Genomic DNA, 24,301 nt, shown 5'->3' on the forward strand with positions numbered 1-24,301 from the left:
GTCACCATTAGGTTTCACGTAGAAAATCTACAATACCCAAAGTTTTTAAGTTCAATTTCTTCGGAGCTCGACGTATCAATAAAATGATTATCGGTGAGGTAAAGGTGCACTTGTTGTAAAATCTCGATAGCTTAGAACTCATAGCAATAGAATGTTAAGAAACATCTTGAGTTGTTGGTAGATAGTAGAAAAAAAGGCCTCGAGTGCAAAGGGTTAAAATACATCGCAACATATTTACTGTTAAATCAGTTTCGTACAAGTTTCTTTGGACTTCAACGTTTTCCATTATTGCCACTTTTACTCTAATATCTCGATTAATTTACCAACAATTTCTGGGAAAACGACAGTTTTAAGGACACGGTGGATGTCTATCCAGGGTTATGCGTATTTACATGGCATGGCATAAAAATGATACCGCGGTAACCTAAAACGTTGGTGTCATACATATATGCATGACGTTGCAGTCAACGTCTTCGAGACATCCAGGTGATAGCCGTCGATATCTTGGCTAAAAAACTCTCGCAGTACTTATACATATATGACCGTCGAGTATACATTATCTAAAGAAAGTCAAGCATTATGCCAGACATGCTTCGATCTTAAAAAATTCTACGTATAAATAATTGACATATGAATTTTCTTCAAGCGGATAATTGACATGATGTTGTACAAAATTATCTGCTTCAATTGGTTTTAATTATTTAGGAAATTGTTATATCCAAGACTACCAGATGACACTAATGCCAATATTTCTAAGCATCGATTTAAGTAGAATTAGCGGCTAATGGTCAGACAAGTCAGACATGTGCTTCACGAATAATACAATTGTTTATCTCAAAGATGAAACCTCGTATGGAAGAAATTTAAATACTATAACTACACAAGTAATTTACTCCAAATAAATATTACATTACTTAGATAAGTCTTTAATCTTCTTCTAAGGAGAATTTAATAGTTTCTCTTTTTTTTGCAAACAGGTGATTTTTCAAAGATGCGATGTTAATTTTTAACAGAATGGATTTTGTTGTACTTCCGAGTATGCTTATAAAATTTGCAACTCCATTATCCCTCTCACTGCTGAATTAATTAGTGATAGTAGGAAAAGCCTCTTCGCCGAATGTACTTCCTTTCTTTTCCCACCTAATAGAATTAAAGAAGTAATTGAATAAAGGCTTAAATAGAACCTCCATTAAAAAAACCATGTCCAGAATCTAGCTGAGAGATCGTTATGCGTCCATTTATGTCTGTCTTATTGCGATTAAAAATACGTAAGTTTCCATTTCGAAAAATTAATTTATTTCTCAATTTTCCCCAACACTTCCTTTGTACCAAACAATTTTTGTAAAATCATTTTTTCATAGCTTCATCCCCTCGTGAGATATCGAACCCTCCTTCTTTAAACGAAACATCCCGTATAATCCTGATGAATTAACATAATTGAATAACGGTTAGAAGTGCTCCATCTGGGCGGGTCTAGCTGAATGGTTATTACTCTCACGGATCACGTCCGTGTACGCGATCCGATGACTTTCTGGAAGAAAAGTGGCCGCCCCGTTCGATAGACGAGGAAGACGGATCATGACGGATGATCGAGTTGCCAGGAAAGCGTGAACCAGCCGCAAGAAACCGACACAGCCTCGAATCGAACCGCCAGAAGGATGGTTCCTTTCACGCGATCGCCTTTTTCTTGGTTCTTCTTGTTGGCTGCGCGCTGCTTTCCACGCCAGGCGACGCGAAAGTTGACAGTAATTACGCAAAAATCGAGGTCGCTCTCTGTCACGCGAAATAAAATGTTCTACCAAATATTGGGTTTACTATTTAACGTCGACGTTGACATACGCCGCTAATGATGATCATTAGGCAAACGAAGAGTACGTTTTCGGACATCCAAACGATTATTTTTATTTATTGATTTTCTGTCTAATTTAACATCGTTATTCTTTCTCGAGGATTCTTAAATAGGAGATTCTCTTGTGGAGAAATTCTTCGTTGAAAATTAGAAACATATTTTTGGGGGGATATTTTGGTAATAAAAATTCATGTTAGAAATTGTTGTGAAGAATATTGAATATGAATAATTGAAACATTGAGAATGAATAAACGACTAGAGTTATAACTGAATTCCTGAAAGCCAACAAGCTTAGAATATAACACTGTAAAAGTAAGTCATAAATTAATCGTAAAATAAATAAGTAAAAATCGATCATAGAACACAATTAACATGTAAGACGACATAAGGCTGTGGAAAACAAATACAAAGACTGAGTAACACCTTGACTCTCGTATATCTAAAACTATTGTATCATATACCTCTAACATTTTTCTGTTACTAATAAAAAAAAAAAGAATGAATGAAGATGTTAAATTTATAGGAAGTAAATATTTTATAAAAAATGACGAATGGGATGTACTTTAGTCAAGTTTCACAGGAACCAGGCCACTTGCACGTCCAGTGTATCGCTTTCTGTAATTTCAGTAAGATACTCGGACTACATTCGACGATCATCGACTCGTGTTATCAACACAAGTAACGTTATGTTCCACCGGATCGATCTCCTCTTGTTTCATTAGTAATCGAAGCTCCACGAAGCATTCAACGTGACACCGAATCACCAAGGCCTGTTTGCCCGCCTGAATTTCAAAATTCCGCTGTTAGCGTTCGAATACCACAGCTGCGTTCCCTTTTGGGGAATCAGAATATAATTTATGTACCTTGAGGCTGCCATAGACGCATTACGTTTGAATATGCGAATACAGAATATAGGGCGTGTGTTTAACATGAAATGCTTATAAAAAGCAGAGAGGATCGAAGTTTTATTTGAGTAATAATAGAAAACTAACAAAAATATGGATTTATTGGGTTGTCCAGAAAGTTCTTGCCAATTTTTAAGAAAAATTTAAAAGCACTTGGTATAGTCGTAAATTTTTAATATTTATAACTTTCCCGAATAATAAAGATTCACACTATTGAACGACAACATTTTTTTGGGCATTGAATAATAAATTATTTCAGAGGCCATTTTGATCGCATTTCTCGACTTTCTGTTTTATGGAGTTAATCGATTTGTGTAATAAATGTCTCATATATTTATTAAATTACATAGGTACCATTTTATTCCATAACCTTTCGATCTTTTAAGGGATGTATACAAGTTATTTGTTTTAACCATTCCGATATATTCAGACTTGTACCATCTACCAAAAATCTGCAATACTTATTCGACTGAGTGGTAATTCACCTAAACTTTTAATAAATAATATAATTTCATTCAAATAAATCAGGTCCTGATTGTCATTCGAATAATGATTCTGCCATTCTCTAAATTCTACTGTTACATGCGACATATTTAAAATTTTCTCGCTTAACTGACATCCATGTATGCTTAATTACAATTGTCTCTTCGCGTCAACCAAATGTAATTTTCATTGCACATTTTAGTTTTCTAATGAGAGAACATCGAAATAATACTTCATGGAATTACATTCTGCACCGAACGTTAATGCTTATTACGTTTTATTACTTCACCGTAACAATTAATTTCGACTCTGATTTTGTGTTTTGCAATTCGATACAATGCACAACAACAGCAGCAGCAATCCAATTCGAAGGATAAACTTTGCGAATGCTGCCAGTGAATTTGTTCTTTTGTTAACCGAACGTTTCAGCTCTAATGCTTATTTACTACATTAGCGTTGGCCGACGCGCGGGACTTAGTAATTTCTCGCGAGAATGTTATTTAATTAAACGCCGCTGCTAATAGCGTGTAGACGAAATATATGCAACCTTGAGGGAATTAGTACGTTATCGGACAGTAAAATCTCAGCTGTAAGGGTACCTCGGAAACCGCCCTTACACACCGTTATCTACCGCGTCCTTATCGCGATACGAGGTGGCCAGTTATATGCACTGTCGACGTTATACGAACATACTGGTACTTTAAAACGATCGTAAAGGACGATACACAAGACATCCGTGTCGTGTGGGTAATGGCCGCTGTTAAAGAGCGTCGATCGCCGAATGAGCTCGTTCGCGACGCTGTCTTCGTTTCTTGGTCACATTTCATCGCGAAAACTGGGGGAAATTGCGATAACACGTAGCCGGGGAAAGGAATACGACCGTTACCACTTATCGTCGCCCACAGCATCCCAGAATGGCGAAAATGGAAGGTCGTGATTGAGAAAAATGGTGGCCAGAACGCGGACGGACTCTGCATTGCAAGAATTTCTTTTTATTTTTTCAGTAAAAAGGAATTATTTGTTGGCTTTATGTATATATTTACGAATTAACTGGTGATCGAATTGAACGGTGTTTATAAATATTGTTCAAGCAACATACATAATGTAAACGAATAATTGTAAATATTTAATTATTCATTTTATACGCGCGATTAAATTTACGAATCAGTGGACAGTAATTTCGTTTCGATATTTCAATGAACGAGGTGTATCGATCTAACAAGCTGTGCATGTATTGATTGGAGTCAATGTTCATTTGAGCCGTGCACAAATCGATTAACTCTACCAGTCACGTAAAAATTGTAACATTACTGACGATTATATTTTGGCTATTCTTTCTTATTAATTTTGTATACCGTTAGATGAAAGCTACGTCTGTATTTATGCATTGTATAATATTTATTTGAATTTATATTATAAAGGGAATTTTAAAAAACTATGTAGATTATATCATCGCGTTTCTCAACTTTTTGTTTTATGGAGTTAACCGATTCGTACGATGACCGGCTCATTTAACTCATTTTCATTTTATATATGAATTTATTCGAAATTCTTAATTTGAAATTTCTACTGATATTGCTTATATCCACAAGAAGTTTTGACATCTGATCAAGATGCTATCGCCACACTTTTGGATACATCCAACTTCGTGAATTAAAACTCAATCGTAACATAAAAAGTTTCTAAAAATGAGTCAAAGCCAAAAGTCAAAATCTCCGCAACTTCTTTTGAGTTAACGAGATCAAGTCCTTATTATTTGACGCTTACAAGTCTCTCCATCCAAACAAATAAATCCATCAATATTTCCACGCGAACGAATAAAGCATCACCCTCGTGAATGATTACGTTTCGTTCGCGTAATTACACTGGAATCGTTTAAATGCTCGTGCACGCACGGAATCGTTACGAGCGAAATTATTAATGCGCTCTTCGCGCCACCCACGCGCCCTCCGCGTCTTCGATTGTCGCGCTTTCGTCGCCCCAGGCCGATAATAATCCCGTCGATCCGTCCATGAATTTATTCATCGTTTATTTTAATAGAGACGATTGACATTTCGAGTAGAAAGTCATGGAGCACGCTGGATTTTCAATGAGTTTCACGGAGAGCTGCCTTCGAATCGACCGTTAGATTCCAGCTCGTAAACGCCACGGTCGAATGGTCATCGCGAACCGGTTGGCGCAACGACATGTCGCTTGGTTGACATCAAAGCGGCCGAAGCCGAAAAATTTATGAGCTCGGTGCGCCCGTTATTTGCTATTGATTAACTTCATCGACCGTTCTGCGCGCAGTGCCCGACGATGAATATTGAAATTCAACGGTAAACGCGTGGGCATCCGCGATCGTTATTGGATCAATCGCGATCGAACGAACTTGATGATAAATAACCGCACACATTCGGGGCACTTCGATATTCCTGCGACATTGGTTCCCGATTTTTTGTGCAATACTTTCGTTATCAGATACATTCCCCAATTTTTATATAAATGTACCTTAATTATATCTGCAACATATATTTTATTTACCGAAATTGATCAAACCGTTCCAGAGTTATAAATTATTTTCGAAACTTTCAATTTTTGTTCACGTAGAAATGGTGTATGGGATAGTCAGGTTTAAATTAAGAAACCTAGATGAAAAATATTTTGTTATTATTTAATATATAGCCAATAAGCCCAAACAATCAGATCTATTAAGTACATAGTTTGCAAAACAAAAAATTGTTCAATATCAATTTTTACGCGTCCTGGTCTCATCTTTAAAGAATAGTCTCTGAATTTATGTATTATACATTGCAATAAACAATGGACCTCGTAGAGGTTTGGGAGGAAGCAGAAAGACTAAAAGAGTTATCGCGGAGCGTTGACCCTTACTACTGGCTTGACTATAAGCGTCACGTCACTATTTAACGTAGAGCTGTTTACCGTAACGCAGTAAACCGCCCCTTGCCGTTATAAACTACGTGAAATATGGATCGTACCGCGGCGATTGCATCAGCGTGTGTGGCAAGAAAGGAGCTAACCCCATTCCCGGAATATCTACGGCCCGAAGAAGCCAGGGGATGATCTTCCAGCGATACCTACCCTCCTTGTACGTGGTGTCGTTGAGCGTAAACGAATTCCAGGGAAACCAAACGATCCGGGCCAATTAATTTTCAAAAGCTTTTTCCACGCCCCCGGAGGTAAATTAATCACGGAGGATGTCCTCGAGCCGAGAAGCAGCGTATCGAGAAGCAGCGTATCGAGAAGCTATGTCTCGATGAAACAATCACTGGCTGGGATGCGATAAGTGCCGGGAAGTACCGAGGGTGACGCGAGGAAACCTCAGGGAAAATTAATCGTTACAATTACTGGACTTTGCAATCGTGATGCTTGCGTTACTTGGAGGGTTATTTGGAGACTGATACTTCTGAGTATGTATATTTTTTGAAAAGCATTTTATATGATGCTGATACTTTAATGATTGTTTATTCTTACAAAATGAAAACGTCTATTTAAACATCAATGTACAAAGTACAATATACGATATAAAGGAAATTTAGATATACATATTTACCATAGGAATGATAAAGAAAGAAGGACAAATTTTTGTGACGTAAAAATAGTATGTAGAAAAAGATAAACAGTATTTACGTTTTAAATTCATATGCATAGAAATCACAATAATATTAAAGAAAAGATAAAAAGAAAAGAAAATACAATAGGGGAGAAAAGAATGAAAGACAGAAAAATTTACATGCTTATTACGCGAAGAATGAATGCATTTTCTTTCTCATTAAGAAGTTTAGATCTATTTAGCTGCTGGTAGTCTTTCAAGAAAATAACACTGCCCTAACCAGACAAAAATTTTTCAATTACACGAATGGTGTTGAACACTTGGAAGAGATAAGCTCTTATATATAATATTATATATATAATATTATTCTTTAGTAATAAAAATATCCTGCAAATCCATACCACAACACTCATCGGTTTGACGTAGGAAAATATTAATTAAAATATTGTGTTCGTACCGAATGTTTCAAAAAGTAATTACCAGGCTGCCAATAGTTTTGCCCACTATCGCATGATGAAAGGGATCGATGCAATGAAGAGTATCGTATGGTGAGCGAAGCTGATACAATGAAGGGGTTGATACAACGCGAACTGTTCAACGACAGGAAATCAATTCTTGATAGAGTTCGTTCGACTAACGCGCACTTGAGTGAGTTCTTTTAACAATAAAACCAGCGGGAGTGAAACGTATTCATTCCGTCGCTAATTTGCTGCCAGGTTAAACGGTTAAAAATTGGCGCAATTGCGTTACACTTGGCATTTCCATCGATAGGAGCAACTGCGAACATCCAATTAAAATTCCGCGTGTTCGCGTTTCAACCGCGTGCGACACGATAGGTGGAAAATATTTTCGGGAAAACTGCAAACATTTTCACCCTTGCGCTGCCACAGGATGGGAGAGATGGTTCGAAAAACGTTTCATTTCCACCGATGTTTCTAACCGCGAGAAGCTCTTTAAGCGGACAGGTTCCCAGAGCAAACGGTAAGCGGATGTGCAATAAGGTCACGGGGAGTCGATGCTGATGGCACTCGTAAAAAAAGCGTAATTGCCGTGGCTTCTTTAAAACAAACATTCCACCGTGATCTTCGTGTTTACGTGTAGGTTGGGTCGCGGTCCAAAGTCGATAATCTTGCGGAAAATATTGAGAGGGGATATATGCAAGGTGAGTTGGAAATTGTGGTGCACCTCAGAAGATTAAACATGAGAAAATATGAAAAACATTTGATATGCTTAACAATGTTTCATCCCTGGCTTTGTTTGGAAATCGATTTTGACGTGATTTGACGTAATCGCGAAATCTATTTTCATGGAGTATCAATGATTCGGTTTGAATAATTGATGATTTGGTTACGGGGCTCCATTTTCAAATACGATAAATGGATCTGGGTGAATACTTACTAAAATAATATACACAAAAATACATATAATACCTAAGAAATAGTTTCTAAATAGAAATTTTACTTATCGTTTGTTAATATTTATAAAAATGATTCCAAATTATATAATAAATCAATCCATAAGTAAAATGAATTTCACTGTTATTTATATCTTGTTATTAAATATAATTTCACCAGGTTTCCTAACTTTAATATCATAAAAAAGAATCATAATCTATTCATCAATTAATCAATCTACATTATTAATAATAATTACAATATTCAATATGGAATAATGAATAAAGTACTGTAGTGTCTAAATATTAATACAAGTCACCGTATCTCCAAAGAAACTATACCTACCCCATCTCCACATCTCTAATTATCACACAAACAGAACCTAAATCAAAGCTCAAAGCGCTCTAAACACCATCGCATTCGACACAGGACATTTCCGTGCACATGACCCATTACTCTCCCTCTCTATTTATTATTATACTCTCGTCAAATGAGAGCGGCCCGCGATCCACGCATCAACGGACCGCTCGAGTCAGCCGGCAGGCTTCGAGGGTTGAGATATTAGAAAAATCCGCTTCGTCCCGGAACAGGAAAGGACAGCATTGAAACGTTACACGGGAATGCTTTGAACCGACTCCGCCCCCTTCGGGCATTTCTCCCTCGACGCGATGACGGCAAAACCTGCAAATCCGCGAGCATATCTCTGCCGTGTCCCGCGCGGGCACGTCGATTCACGGCGAAGAAAAGTGATCGTCAAAGGGTAAGAACGGCACTTCGTCACCCTCTTTTCTTCGCTGCTACGGCCACGGTAGTCCGTCGTCGCGACCACACCCTTCGTGGACGTCGTGTAGCATTCGGGTCGACGAGAGTCCACGGATAAGAAGGAAAGCCGCAGGCACGCGGCCGGCGGAAACCGATCGACCCCGAGAGGTTGCCGTGGTCTGGTGATTTTTTTCAACGGTGGTGGGGATCAACTTGTCCGCCATATTAATGACCGCGGTGCTCGGATTATCCGTCGAGGTTACCCGGCAGCCTTCCTTCGGGGGGTTGAAGCCAACTTTCCTGGAAAATTGATTGCGCTTCCTCGAATCCTCTTCTCGACGGCGGCGTAAAAAAACGACGAAAAAGGAGAGAAACGTCCGGCGTAGGGGGAAAAGGGCGTCGTTGCGGGAAGGGGGGGGGGAAGGGTGACATCCTCGTCGTCGACCAACGAGGGAATTCCCCCCGTCCCCCTCCTCCTCTCGTCGTCCCCGCGGCGTCATCGGCCGAAGCTAATTATTTCCGCCGAGCGACTCCCTTTAATTGGTGTTTTCTTATCGACTGTCCCCGGCGGCGTAAGAACTACAAAGCCTTCGAAACACGAATTTCCGCTCGCGACGCTGCAGTAATTCAGTTCTGGAACTTCGCCCCCCTGTCCAACCCAGAGGCCGCGAAACTTTCCGAGCGTCTCTTCGTTTCCCTTAAGAATGTTTCGCGGACTCCGTTTAAAGGGGATCGTTAAGGAGCGCGATTTGTAACAGTGGTACGGCGAACTCGTTTCGACTGGGGATCGAAGGGTTGGTATTTTGAACGTTTCAATATTTATTTGACATCTTCAATACGTTAATCGATAATCGATAACGGAGGGATTGGAGAATTTGCAGTATGCAAGGATAAATTAGTTTCATGTAGATTACATATCGATGATATAAAATAAAGGATGTTTATTTATTTATTTATTTATTTATTTATTTATTTATTGCGATTGTTCCACGCCCAGTAGGCGCCGCGATGGACTTAAATAGTCACCGTGAACTCGGAATATCTGCGCTCGTCGGGGAATCCGCGAGGCCGTGGAAGAAACGGAGGGCGAATCGCGGGGATGCTTTGATATCCGGTTGAAACACTGGTTAACTGGGAAACTGTTTGCGTTTGAAGCGCGCCACTGAAAGGCTCGAGAATATGAATCTCTTATCGACTTCCTTCGTCGTTGATTTCTTGTCGGGTGGATTAATGCTCCGACGAGCCGCCCCTCTGTGGTAAAGCGTCTTTGCTGGAACGAAGACTGGAAACAAATAACTGTACTCCGCTCGTTTCTGGAAGCTCGTGACAAAGTTAGTTGCGACGTGCAAAGGAAACGTTGGTAATAAAGGACTTACGACTGAACGGCATGAGCTCGGTGTTGAGAAATAGTAAATCCTTTGACAATGTTGCGTGCCAGACATTGTGAATTTTTTTAGTAGATTTTTTAAGATTTTTATGAGTAAATTTTATATATATTTCGGATGAAAGAAGATCGAAAGATTCTTAGGTGCTTTAAATTTCTGTTTTACTTCAATAATCTTTCCTACAAGTGCAGATGCAAAATGTAGTTGTACCTTTTTTAACAAAGACTTTTTTAATAAAGATATATTTTGGAATATTTTTGTTCTCTACTCAAGTACATGACAAAAATTTGTTCATAAATCTGATATTTTTACAGATATTCTAATTTCAAGTTTGTGAATATCTATTCATATCTTCCGGTACGCGTGCGTCCTTGCATATACGTTCTATCGACATCATATCTGCAAACATCGGGAATAACGTAAACATCAGATGCCAGAAACTGATTCCTATTTACAAACACGATAAAGGTAGATCGAGCACGTCAGGGTATACCTGTATCGAAAGAGACGAATAGGTACTTCCAATCTCGAGTCTAAAATATCATCTCCGCGTTTTTCTACAATAATATCCTAATCATTTTTTTTTTCAGAAAATAAAAATTACATATAAATACATCTGGTATCTCATTCTAATACATATAAATTCTATGTAAAGACGAACATGGTAAAAATTTCCATGGTATTTTTAAAAAAAATATCAGCACAAATTTTAATAAATATAAGCAATGATTCTCAAGGCTGCCACTTACTCTAATCCAAGTTTACATTGTACTATGTTCCGCTTTGAAAGAAAATATGTACCCAAATGTGGAACAGTACGTTTCATTATTGAAAATCGTTACCTGAACCTAATCGTTCACTATTATAAACTTTAGGGTTGGAACATTATTTTATGGCTCGTGGGATGGCAGATATAAACAGACAGTTTCTACAAATTGGTCTCATTCTTGTTCCAGAGCCTTGCGAGAAGACGTATTGTTCCTGGGGAGCGACATGCGTCGTGTTGGAGACCGGAAAACCATTGTGTCAGTGTCCCACCGATTGTCCTTCGAACTCTGAACCTGTCTGCGGCTCCGACGGCGTGACCTACACCAACTACTGCCACTTACGGCAGGCCAGTTGTAATCAGAGAAAAAATACACGTGTGAAACACCAAGGAGCATGTGGTGAGTACAGTTCTTTACATTTTTCTCGGCTTTAGTGTCCTTTTACGCCAACAAAAAATTCAAACAATGTGGAAAATTGACACTTGATGCACAAAGAATGTTTTCAAAAACAATTTGGAGAATTGATGTACAGGGTCAATTGGAGTAATATCTAGAAGAGAACGATAAAGATAAATCATTTTGTGATTTGTGCGGTGTCAATCTTATTGTTCGTAGGCTGAAATTAAAATTAAATATACAAAAAATAAAAATACAAGTCTCGATATACTACAAGTATCTTAATTAAAATGACTCAGCACGAAGTTTTTATAAAAATGAGAATAGCTAAAATGGAGATTAGTCAACGATAAGGAATACAATGAAATATAGGCCATCTAAATATCTCCCCCATTTTTTGTGATACAGAAATTGTTCAACCCATTCACTGCCAACTATGAGATGTCTCGTAGTTCAAATTGATTGCCATTATTCAAGGGATAAGTTTATAGTCTTTTGAGTTACGAAATTTTCTTTTTTAAAGCAACAAATTCAACGGTTTTTATTATCAAAATAATAACCTAAATTACACATCTATATTAAATCTTGGCGCAAAAGGCAAAACCCTTTTTTGCCTGACAGTGAATGGGTTAAGACATGATTCCAATGATTTCAGAAGAGTTATGTCATAGAAGAACAGTCTTTCTCCTACTTTAATAAATCACGCTATAAACACATTTTATATCATAAAAGAAAGGGAAAACCGTTTAGGTGGCCTCCTTCAACTGTGACACTTTATATGCATATAAACGAAGTCGTCGCTTCGCTGAAAGAAACAGCGAGGATGACGCGAGAAATTTCATCCATAGCGTTCGCGAAAGCCGACAGAGGCAAAGTGTAGCTAGTTCCTCGTTCTTCTCCGCTCTTCTTCCCCCTTTCAGCAAGAAACGAAAGACACGAGATTTACGGTGTCGCAAATATTTTCACTGGCGCAACACCAGCATCCCAGAGCGTTTCGATTCCCTAATGGCGTTCGTGGAACTTCCGCGAAAATTTCCACCGCTCGCTCGGGAGAGATCTGTCGATGGAAAACGGAAACTTATCGCGCGATATCCTGCAGCGACGATAATGTCCCGGGTATCGTGACGCTCTCCAGAACGTCACGTCATATTATTCGCGCCGGATATCCTTGGACGCGAAAATAGAAACACGGTGTCCCGATTCGCTCGCGTCTGAACGATTGGACGCGCAGTGACGCGGGAGGAGGCACGAAGGATATAAACGAGGAGTTATGTTCGTCCCTGAAATCAGAATTGACGTAAAGACATTTGTCCTGGCTGAAATTCCGAAAGAAACGTGTCCGATGTCTGGTTACTCCCGTCATGAAAGGACAGTTTGTTGGAAGAGGATAATGGAGGATATGTATCGTTGGTTTGAATGGTGGACGAAAATTCAACAGTCGGGTTTATTTTTACATTCTGAATTATAATCTAACCGTAGTCCTTCAAACGATTTACTTTTATTTAACTCTGTATCTACTCGAAACCTATTTATGAGCTTTTTAATTCCAGTACCTACAGTGGGTGTACTCAAACTTTTGTTTGAAATTGTAGTTTATTAACTGCTTTTTTTTATAATCAATGATATTCTACATATTCTCGGAAATCCCTAGAATATAGTTCAAACAACAATTACTAATTTATATAACGATTTATATTGCGAAATTAATAAGAAAATACGAAAAATTGGTAGAAATATAGAAGCAATAAGTATTCGCACGGTTCTTATGACGAACAATTTACAGTAGAATTTGTAACATAAGCACATCAGATTATTGCTTCGTGGGAATTAGAAAACATTAAATTTCCAGTAAAACAAGACTTAGAAAATGCTGTAATAAAGGAATGAAAGAAGATCTCACCCCGAATAACATCGACATTTATGATAGTTAATTCAATGCTTAGAAGAGTTGCAGTAATTATAAAATCAAAAGGAAATCCCACGAAGTATTAATTATTTATAAATTAATGTAAATTTCGTTTTTTTTTTAAATGAAGTTTTAAATATTTAACACTTATACGAATACTTATTGCTTCTGTATTTCTAACAATTTATTGTTTTTTCTTGTTGATTTCTCACTTATACAGAATAACTAATCTTTTCGTACTGTATCTATTCTAGAGATTTCCAAGAATATGTCGAATATCATTGTTTATAAAAAAACAGTTAATGAATTACCAATTTCACATAGTTTTTTTGGAATTTGATCGGTGTACGAATACTTTCTACAACCACTGTACTTATAAGAGCTTATAAGGCTTTTGATGGACCTAGTAAGAGAATCCAGAAACTTACATCAGTCTAAATTAATATATACTAATTTTTGATACTATGATACAATTAACACGTCGATATTTTCCTAATAGATCACATCTGCTTGTAAGAAAAATACATTGTCTTCAGGATTTCGTGTAACCTTCCTGAGATTCTTGTTTTAAGTAACCTATCTGCAAGAATATTTGGACGATTATCAAGTCTCTCTTTATAGACTCTAGAAGGTTAACTCAATAGAAGTCATCTTAGGATTAAGAGAAAATATTGGCCTAGTTGCTCGAGATTTACCAATACTTGCTAAAGTTATTGGGTTGTCCTGGAAATTCGTGTTAATTTTTAAGAAAAATTCAAAGGCGCATTTGAATGAGTTTAAGGTCACTTATTTGGTTAGTGTAGGAATCTAATGACTTTAAAACGTATTACAGTTTGACAACGAATTATTTATTCTCTGACTTTTATAGCTGTCTCGACCGAACTGAACTCCGAATTAATATCAATAACAAATCACACCGTGTTCCCACGCAACCATTGGATACACAGATGCATTCACATACTTACCCTCATATTATATATCACACTCCTACACTCGGCCATTCCTGACAGAGCTCCGTCCTCGGAGCTCAAAACATAAAAGAAATTACAATAGAAATATATAACGAAAATTTACATAAAAATTATCCTTACTAACTTGTTTATCCGATGCCACTTGCTGTAGGTCGAATCCCTTCCGTAGAAACTTATATTCCAAAAATTTAATTTTGGTTTCCAGAAAGTTACACTTATCTAACCGCAACGTAAGCTTATTCTCTACTAATAACCTAAACACTCTACAAAATACATGAAACTGTTCTTCAAGCGTTTCGGTTATTACTAGAATATCGTCCAAATAAACAACAACTGTGCCTGCTCTAATTTCCTTTTCCAAAACGGTATTTACGAAACGCTGAAACGTGACCGGAGCCGTCTTAACTCCGAAAGGCATTCGCGTACACTCAAATTGTCCAAACGGAGTAACGAAAGATGTATACTTAATGGAATCGTCGGCAACCTTAATATGAAAGTATGCATCTTTCAGATCTAGTGACGAAAAATACTTTCCATTCGCCAAAGCATCAATTTGTTCATCAACTGTGGGCAACGGATAATTATCTCGAACTAACATATCATTTAACACTTTAAAATCTATACACATTCTAATCTCCCCATTTTTTTTCCTTACTAACACTATAGCCGATGCATACTCTGAATTGCTCGGTCTGATGTATCCTTTTTCCAGCAATTGATCCAATATAATTCTCAATTTCTGTTTTTCATCATAAGCTAACCTACGCGGTCTTGCGTGAAACAGGAAGTTCGTGTTAATTTTTAAGAAAAATTCAAAGGCGCATTTGAATGAGTTTATGGTCACTTATTTGGTTAGCAAAATTATTTGCTTTCCTATCACGTAATAATTATATCCTGAATGTTCGATATAGTATACATTCGAATGCTAACAATAACCAAGCATAATACATTGAACAAATAGTTCCTTGTACATCCAGTTACACACTTCGTTCTCCACGATGTACCATTTTCTACTTCACATTCACCTTACCTTCGTACTTCAAGACTACCCAGACGCTCCATGTTTGCGTTCATCTCTGCTGTCAATCGAATCGACGGAGGCATTTTCCCCGCGATGTAAAAATAAAGCATGCAAGTGTCGATGGTAGGGGGGAATATCCGGAAAATTTGAAGACATAAGGGATGCACGCGTGGGTTGTAAGGGGAAAAACAAGAGCACACGGCTCGAAATGTATTTTATCGCTCTCGGATCTCTTTTTACCGCAACCCCGTCCGGCGGGATCTCGCCACCATGAATTAACCATCGCCCGATACCCGATTTTTGCTCCGTTAGAAAGCTCGCCCCCGGGGTTGCAGCCGCGCTGATTCTCAAAACGATCTTTTATTCAAACGAGCCTACGCGCGCTTGTATCGACACGTTCCTCTCGGGCGCTTGGAACAGGAGAACCCGTGAAAATCTTATGGCTTCCCGCGAATGGAATGTATTACCCGGATAGAGAGACGGGGACCGCCGTCGTACGTGTTCATGGAAATTACTTGGAATACTTTCAAGTTTCCCCGCAATTCCTCGGACGAACCGAACCAGGATCGTCGAGGAAATGCGAGCGTTCCGCGACAGGAAAATTGTCGAGCCTCTGAGTACAAATTGTGTCTGCGGCGCTGTGAGATACAAAATGAGTAGCACGGAGTTTAATACAGTGGGAGAGAACAGTATCGACTCTGAGAGAAACTGCTTCGAGTGCGAATCATTTTAATAAAATGAGAGGGAGTAGTATCGATTGAGAGACTAATCTCTTCGAATTTGAATTATTCCTTTTAGATCGAAGAAGAATGCGAATTAATATCGATCTATGCGAAAGTTTTAAGCCGCTAATCATTGATTAAATATATTCCTGAAGAGAACCTAAAATAAGATCCAAAAGTGGTATGAATTTTATATATTCAGTATACATTCAAACAAAGAATTTTTTCATTATTAATTAATTTTTTTCTAAAGGGGAACCTCAAATATTTCCCGATTATTTCTTCTTTTGAACAGGTATGACACTCCATCATGTGACGAAAAGATTTTTCAATTATTCTCAAACGTCTTATTCTTTGCTCAATTAAGCCATATTTATGCAGAAGATTAATTCTATTCTTGATTCAATCTTTTACGTTACATATTGTGATCGAGAGACTGATTGTCAAACTGGTTGTCGGTTTTCGTTATAGAAAGTCCACCGAAAGTTTCTATCAGTCTTAGATCGTGCTTGCTCTATTCCTTTCGTCCTGCAATTTCAATTACACTTAAAAGCCTCCAGATCCAGGAAAGTCTGAGAACGTCACGTAAGATCAGAACTCGCTGAGATCTCTGAACCCAATCTGATCTGATGAACCCAAGTTTACGAGTAAGCTCTTGTGCGAGCTTTCCTATGGAGAACTTGCTTTTCTATCGGTTTACTCGTCGCGTATAACGAAGACAGCACTCGAGCATAATTGCAGCATAATCGTTTGCTTCCATAACATTTTATTTACCAGGATTTGTTGCATGGTCGACAACAAGTGATTCGGAAGAAGGATGAGTTACTAAATTCATGGAATCAGCGAGAGGATATATTTTACTTTGAATGTAGATTATGATATTTTGTGCATTTAAATGGAAGTGCAAATGGTTAAATGAAATGAAAAAAGTACTATATATAACACCATCTATTACGTCTCGAGTATATTATGTTTTTCATGAATCATTGTATGTTCTTTCATTGCACATTTAAATATTTGTCCATCATCGATTATTTTGACCAAACAAACTTAATTTCATTCGTTCACATAAAGACTCATCTGAAGACCATTTGCTTGCTATCTTACAATAATTAAAATATTAAATATTAAATATTAGGCCATAAGTTCGTGCTGAAGACTGTCAATATTTAATAAAAGAAACTACAGAAATTTTCTAGCGATGGTATAATGATTATGTCAGAAAGGTAAGAGAGTATTGTAAAATGAGAGAGATTACCTTTTTTTATAACACTTAAGTGTATGTTTCACACATTAATTTGAGTGGCAGAAGTATAAGCGACGTAAACTTTTAAGACGACCTAATATAAAGATAAGAAGACAATACAACATTGTACAAATAAAAATGTATAGATATTATAAATACACATGATTTCCAGTGCATTACACCAATTTCGATAACACGAGGAAAACAGTGTTGACGTTCCTTAGATTATCTACGTCTTTTTTTCTGGAACAACACGCAGCATTTGCGCGTTGTTGATTTATCATTTGTAGTCTTTTTATCTACCCTGCAATGAACGATCGACGGAAGGGTAAGCTGAAAGAGGGTCGAAAGGAGACGCTGAACGGAGGAAGCGGAGGACATCGAGCAAGGAAAAGGAAGTTGCGTCCCCGTAATTCTCGTTCGGAAGTCGAACGAACTCGAGTGCGCGTATATCACCCTCGTCGTTTCCCTTCTTCCTCCCGTCCGCCCTCTCTGCCAGCTACTTTCGCCCTTTTCCCGTCCTTATCTTATCTGGCGTGCTTCTACTTCGTTGCAGTCCCTCCCTATTCGCTGCGAACGACTCGCAACGCGGCGAACTTCCGTGTTATTAAACAAAACTGCTCGAGTCGGAAGAACTGCGAAACAGATTCAACGTTCGCCTTTATTGTAGAAGTCGGAACGTAAGTTTCTTTTCTATTTTCACTTCGTGGAGATGAAGTGATTTAACGCGAGCACGCGGTGCTGCTGATGCTGATGCTGCTTCGTTACTGAGAACCTGACGATGGAATGCGAGAACTGAGGAAAAAAACTGTTACGTTCTTTGTTACGAGAAGCTTCTAATTATCATATATTATGATACAATTTTGTCACATTTCGAGAATATAGTATTCTTCTATAGTATTCTTACGTCTAATAAGTGGGTTCCTGAATGCCAGCAAGCTCAAAATATAATACTAGAAATAAGTCATAAATTAATCTGAAAATAAATAAGTATAAATGAGTCATAAAACACAATTAACATTGTAAGACGACATAAGGCTGTGGAAAGTAACTCAAAGGCTGAATAACACCTTAACACCTTCTGTCACTAATAAAAAAAATCTTACGTCGAAACGTTAAATAAAAGTCACAATATTAAGATTATCTAAGTAAGACATTTTGTGGTGTGACTAAAAAATTTAAGAAAAATCACCTTGAAGTAAACTGCGAACGTGTAGTCCAACTGTTTCAAGTACGATGAGTTAATCTAGAAATGTATGAGAACAAGAATTTCGATTTTACGAGTTCCGTGCTCTTGTTAACCGCGAACGCATTTTCCACAGAACACACGTAGAGAAACACGGACGCAGCAGCATTCTTACTTGCCTCGTCTACCTTCTAACAGCTTTCCCGTGTGCGCGTAAATTATTACGCGAGCAAACAATGCGAGACGAGCGTCACTGTATCGTGTAAAATAGCCCGGTGTCCCTCGTGGTTTTCCTGCGCGAGTTATCCTTCCGACGTTCTATCTTCTCAGCGTCCGTATTCTCTCGTCCTGCTCAAAGTATTCGAGTTTCTCAACCCCCTGCGTTGTGTTCCTCATTCTCATATCTTTGCGCAACTCTTTGGCAACTTTCTTACGACAAAACGATTTTGTATTGCTTGAAGTTAGCAGTTTGTTTTAATTCAATATTAAAAGCCGATCAGTTTTTTCGTCCTCTTTTCTATTAAGTTGGTACATATGAAACGTCGTCCTTACAAATGAAACTCTAACTGTATTTTTAATAAAACATTGTGCATTTAATTAAAATAATTTTCACGTAATTCTGTATTTTTATTAATTTTAAATGCATTTCTTCTGTTTCATTAATTGCATAATCAGAGGGTAGAAAATAATGATGAATAAATGAATTTTCTAATAAAAGATGATCATCGTTGAATTATTGCAACACTCACATAACCTTCTTTAAAAGCTGACTTTGTTTTTAGCAATTTTCATCATATTCAGACTTTATACTCATATAAAAAAATTACGCGAATATTCCAAGTATTCGTAATTATTGATAATAAGGTTCTAATGTTTCTATTCTATACATCTTTAGTATTTTAATGTGTGCGCTTTCCAGTATATATCCTTCTCTTCGATATGATTGTAATCAATTGACGACAGAGTAGATTATAATGGATGTTATTGGCACGGGTGATTGAAACACTTGAAAAACGACATTTCATATGCACCAACCTAATACGACATGAAACCCTTGTGAGAAATTCTTTGACGTAGTATTTATTTTGAGTGCAATTCACGTGGAAATCAGCGAATCGGTCCTATTTGATTTATGCCATAACGTCGTCCGAATTGTTGCGGTGGATTGTGACCTGTTTCTGCTTGAGTGGTTTTTTTTCAACAGGCTTCAGTGCCTTTGTTTTTAATATCGAAGAGAAACAATAGCGTTGAATGATGGAGAGCTTTCGAAACGTACTCGCGCGGCTCGAGCGTGCAAACAGAAACGAAAGAAAGAATCGGGAAACTGTCCCCTATAATTCAATTCGTTCGCTGATTTAGTTGACGTTTCGACGTTCCGGTGGGCGGAACACTTTTTCGGGGAGACCTCGAAGAGTTTCTGTTTTTAGTGTTCTTCGAAAACCGCGCTCCTAGGTGGATTTACAAACAACCGTTGCTAGTGGTAAATCTGTTATTGAATAACGAAAGAGAAGGTTGCAACGATAATATTAATCTCTGATTTCATTAACAAACAAAAGGTTATTGTTTTTACAAAATATTTGTTGATTCCCAGTTTTTTAATGCTGATTGTATAGTAATGGATGTGCGTTGGTTTTGGCTTCGAAGAAACTAGAATTATTCAGACTAATAAATCATCATTGTGACAATGTGTCAAATAACAAATTGAACAAAAAGAGATACTCAGTTAATTGCTTCATCATGAAATTAAAATAATATTACAGAGAAATTCACTTCAAAGAAATCATAATCCATGGAACTATGTTTCGTGAATATCGTCAGCTAATAAGCGAGGGTTCTATGAAATACTTTCTAGAACACCCTAATGTTTGTACCACCCTGGAATTTCTAGGAAAATTTCTCGTAATTTCCCCGATTCTCGAAGATTATTCCCCCCTACTTCCTACACTGTAATCGCGTATGTACACGGATGAAAGTAGCGCGAAATTAAATTAATTTTATCGGCTTAAGGGTGGCCCTTCCGACTAGGATACCAACCCCAATCCCTTCGTTTCCGACTCACGTCACACCACCGGAAATGCCCGGCTGGCGTTCCTGTTTCTTCCTCGGAGAGTTGCCACTTATCACGCACGGCTAGTACATAGCGAAATCTCCATATTTTCCACGAGTTAAGGTTGTTGTTTTCTTTTCTTCTTTATCGAAGCTTTCAAATTTCAAAAGAGAGATTTATTCGCTTTACATGTTGTTAACAATATATATGTAGAACTAGGATTTGTTGACATGTGTGAGGTTATACGTTAATATTACTCGTATGGAAAAGTTTGTAGAAGAAGAACGGTACCTATGTAATTCAATATATAAATATATATAAATTCAAACGCGTCTTTGAATTTTTCTTAAAAATTGACACGAACTTTCTGGACAACCCATATATCGCAATATTTAAAATAATTCCTAAATTGTACGTAAACGTGTCACTTTTAAAATGCGCGAAGGCGATAACAGGTTCCGTGTTCAATATCGACGCGTAAGTAGCTCTATCATCTCAGTACTCTCATGAAACGCTGATTTTAAACCGTGAACTAATTGACTTCGAGGCGATTTGCATTATGGATAACGGAGACGCGCGGGTGGTCGATGCAAATGGAGTGAACGGTAAGTTAATTGCCGATCGAGATTGGATTTCACTTGAATACGCGGGCTTCTCGACTTAAGCAATGGCCCCGCGCAGGTATCGATACCCTGGAGCTGTTCAAGCGATATTAATAAGTCGAGATCGAGAATTTTTACAGCGTCAGACGTCGACCCGCGGTACGAGGGCCGCGTCAAAGCCAATGGGTTGTAATTAAGTTAATCGCGGACTATCTCTTCGGTACACTTCATTACATCCTCGAGCGGAGGTGGAATCGGTGCTCGACCAACTTTTATCTAACTTTCTGCACCGTAAATCGTCGATATCTCTCGGTCGTTCTCACCCAGCCATTTTTAACGCGGACCTGTCAGAATGAAACGAAAAGAAATCCGCTTGATAGGTTGAAAGATCCTGTCGATTCCTTTGAAAGCAATCAATTACCAAAATACATTATTAGAAGACTGATTTCTGATCGCATAATTAAGTCAGAGAATTCGTTACCATCGGGAGGATGTCGAATCAACTCAATGGAATGCTTACAGGTTTCACTGAGTGTTTGCATTTTTTTTTCCACTTTTTCTAGCCAAAAGATTTACTTGTTTGTATGTTTTCTTTATATGTTTTCTAATTTTTCTGGCTTACGTTTTTTCTTACGTTTAGAACAAGAAGATTTAGCAAAATATTTATTAATGAAGAATATAATTCCTTTTAAAATTCTATTAATTAACGAATACTACTTGACGATATACTCAACTTGTATTATTCTCCATTAAAGCTTAAGCTCTCTAATAAACATAAGACAAAACATTATAACTTTATTACTGCGACAACTAAGAAACTTTCTGTGTCTCGTATAGTAGTTAAATAAGTCGACGAGGAAATAAACGAATCCTTTTTCGTAACTGAATTATTTAACGACAAGTCGCGGAATTTAGACGACACGCAAGACTATGGTCCCTTGATCAAAGTAATTCGATTTTGTCGTCTCGTCGATACCCAGGGGTACCAACCGTGTCGCGTAGCATTCCATCTTTGCTCGACGTTCTTTCACATTACCGTCAGAAGTTCCGCCCTCCCGCTGTACCCCTCGCCATTGACCCGAGTGCACGTTCCAAATGGATCAATTTCAGTCTCCGTCGTATCCCCGATACCTGTGATTTCTGGCAACCATACTCGACGCCCTAATGCCAGTGCTCGTGACACTATTCCACGCGTCCGTTTCGGAAGATGCACGGGAATCCTCCAGCATACATCTTCATTTCTGGGAGCAACGTCTCCAGTCGTCTCTCCATCGCAAATTCTTCCTGGGAGCTGACTAGTGATTGTGCTCGAGAATACTCGACATTTTTCAACAAATTTCCCAGCGTACGATGGTTGTAACTTTTCTTTCTAGAAGACACGAATTTTTGTTAATTTTGCTAAGGAACGGACTTCAGTTTGATGGTAAAAGTAATATAGGAACGTTTGATCTGTTCAAGTATTCCCTTGTCAAGAGTTCAACTACCAAATATGTAGATACAGGAATATTTATTGGCTATAAGAGCAATAAAATTATGAAACTTCTGATACTTCCTTCTTTCTCGTCGATTAATTACTATATTCTTATATTGAAGAAAAACGAATAGTCTAAATAACTATTTTGCATTATAATTACAGCTCATAGTTAATTAAACTTCATTAAAGAAAATGATGAATATTAATAAATAGATTTAATACACAACTCCAATTACCTTCTGAATATGCACACGAGAAATATGGTACAAAACCATAAATTTAAAGCCGTGGTTTCAAAGGCACATGGTATGCTTAAACGATGTTACCTGTTTCTAAAGTATCGGTAGTGTCAGTAGCAAAATACGTCACGCTGATCGCGCGGAATCCAACAGTATTATACATGTATGGTCGCGCGATTAATGGCTACCTCGTATATCATTTGTGAGAAATTGATGCGTCGACGCGGGTGTAATTAAATAATAATCAATATTAATTGTCAGAAAATACACGCGCGTGCTCAATTGGGTAATGGCAAAGAGGTTCAATAACAGTAATTGCACAGAGAATGATATCGATAACACGATTCGTATTCCCCCCCCCCCCCCAAACGGTTTATCCGTTTTGATACTGTTGAGCCACCAGCGTCGCTTCGCTCCGTTACGATTTCTTGCGATCAATCTCAAAAATTGACCCTACTCTGTCAAACTGTCTAAGAAAATTAAGGTACACACTTTCCCTCCATTCGCAGAAATTGGAAAGCAGCGCAACAAGCGCCGGTACACCAACTGTATCCCGTTGGGAACCATTTATTCTCACGCGCAGTGCAAATTCTACACAGACGCCGCCTCTGCTCGGGGAGGAAGATGAACGACAGTAACCAATACATGGTTTCCACCGCGGACATTGCGAAGAACGCCGTAACCCGTATCGTTGGTACAAAGCCCCGAATATAGCATCGCACTATCGAGCGAATCAGCATCGTCATTTATCGTTCTCGAAGTAGTGAAAAGCAGAGTGGTTTATTGTCACTTGGAAGGAAGGTGACACAAAGTGCCATGGATTCGAATGTTTCCATAGAAACTATTCCAAGTGATCGTTCTTATAAATGTATATTTCACTTGTCTGACCATGCACTATCCTCTGCTACTTGCATGGCCGTTCGGTAAGGCGGTACCATGTACGACTTGTCTGACCACGGGCATCCTTATTCTACTAATCAACCACTATACAGCCACACGAACACTTGCTTGGCTTGTCTGATCAGTGATCATACATGGGCTTTTTAATGCTTTTTTCTACTCGTTTCACGTCCCACAACCTTCTTCTAGTAGTTTCCACATGAACACTTTCTTTGCTTCTCTGATCACATTTGTTCTCCTTCTATTTGTCTGATCATACATGGACTTTTCTACTCGTTTTATGTTTCACACACTTCTTCTACTTGCCTGGCTGAACATAAACATTTCTTCTTAGTCAGGTAATAATAAACGATTTTTTTCTATTTGTCTAGCCATGTGTTCTGAATTGATCTTATTTAGTTTAAAACACTTCTTGTCTAACCACAGGCGTCTCATACTACTTATCTCATCACAGGCAATAACTACCATGCTACTTGTGTGAATACAAATAACA

At 38.0% G+C, this 24,301-nt stretch overlaps 1 protein-coding gene across 3 annotated transcripts in view; it reads left to right on the plus strand.

Moving 5' to 3' along the window:
- The window catches only part of LOC128872383 (agrin-like), a 543,175-nt gene that overhangs the window by 344,986 nt on the left and 173,888 nt on the right, over positions 1 to 24,301 (plus strand). For all 3 annotated transcript variants that reach the window (XM_054115012.1, XM_054115013.1, XM_054115014.1), the window contains exon 5: positions 11,288 to 11,497. In XM_054115012.1, coding sequence (XP_053970987.1) covers positions 11,288 to 11,497 — 210 coding nt within the window. The remainder of the gene's footprint in view (positions 1 to 11,287; positions 11,498 to 24,301) is intronic.

The sequence above is a fragment of the Hylaeus volcanicus genome, chromosome 2 (genome assembly GCF_026283585.1).
Source record: "Hylaeus volcanicus isolate JK05 chromosome 2, UHH_iyHylVolc1.0_haploid, whole genome shotgun sequence".
In the NCBI taxonomy this organism is placed as follows: domain Eukaryota; kingdom Metazoa; phylum Arthropoda; class Insecta; order Hymenoptera; family Colletidae; genus Hylaeus; species Hylaeus volcanicus.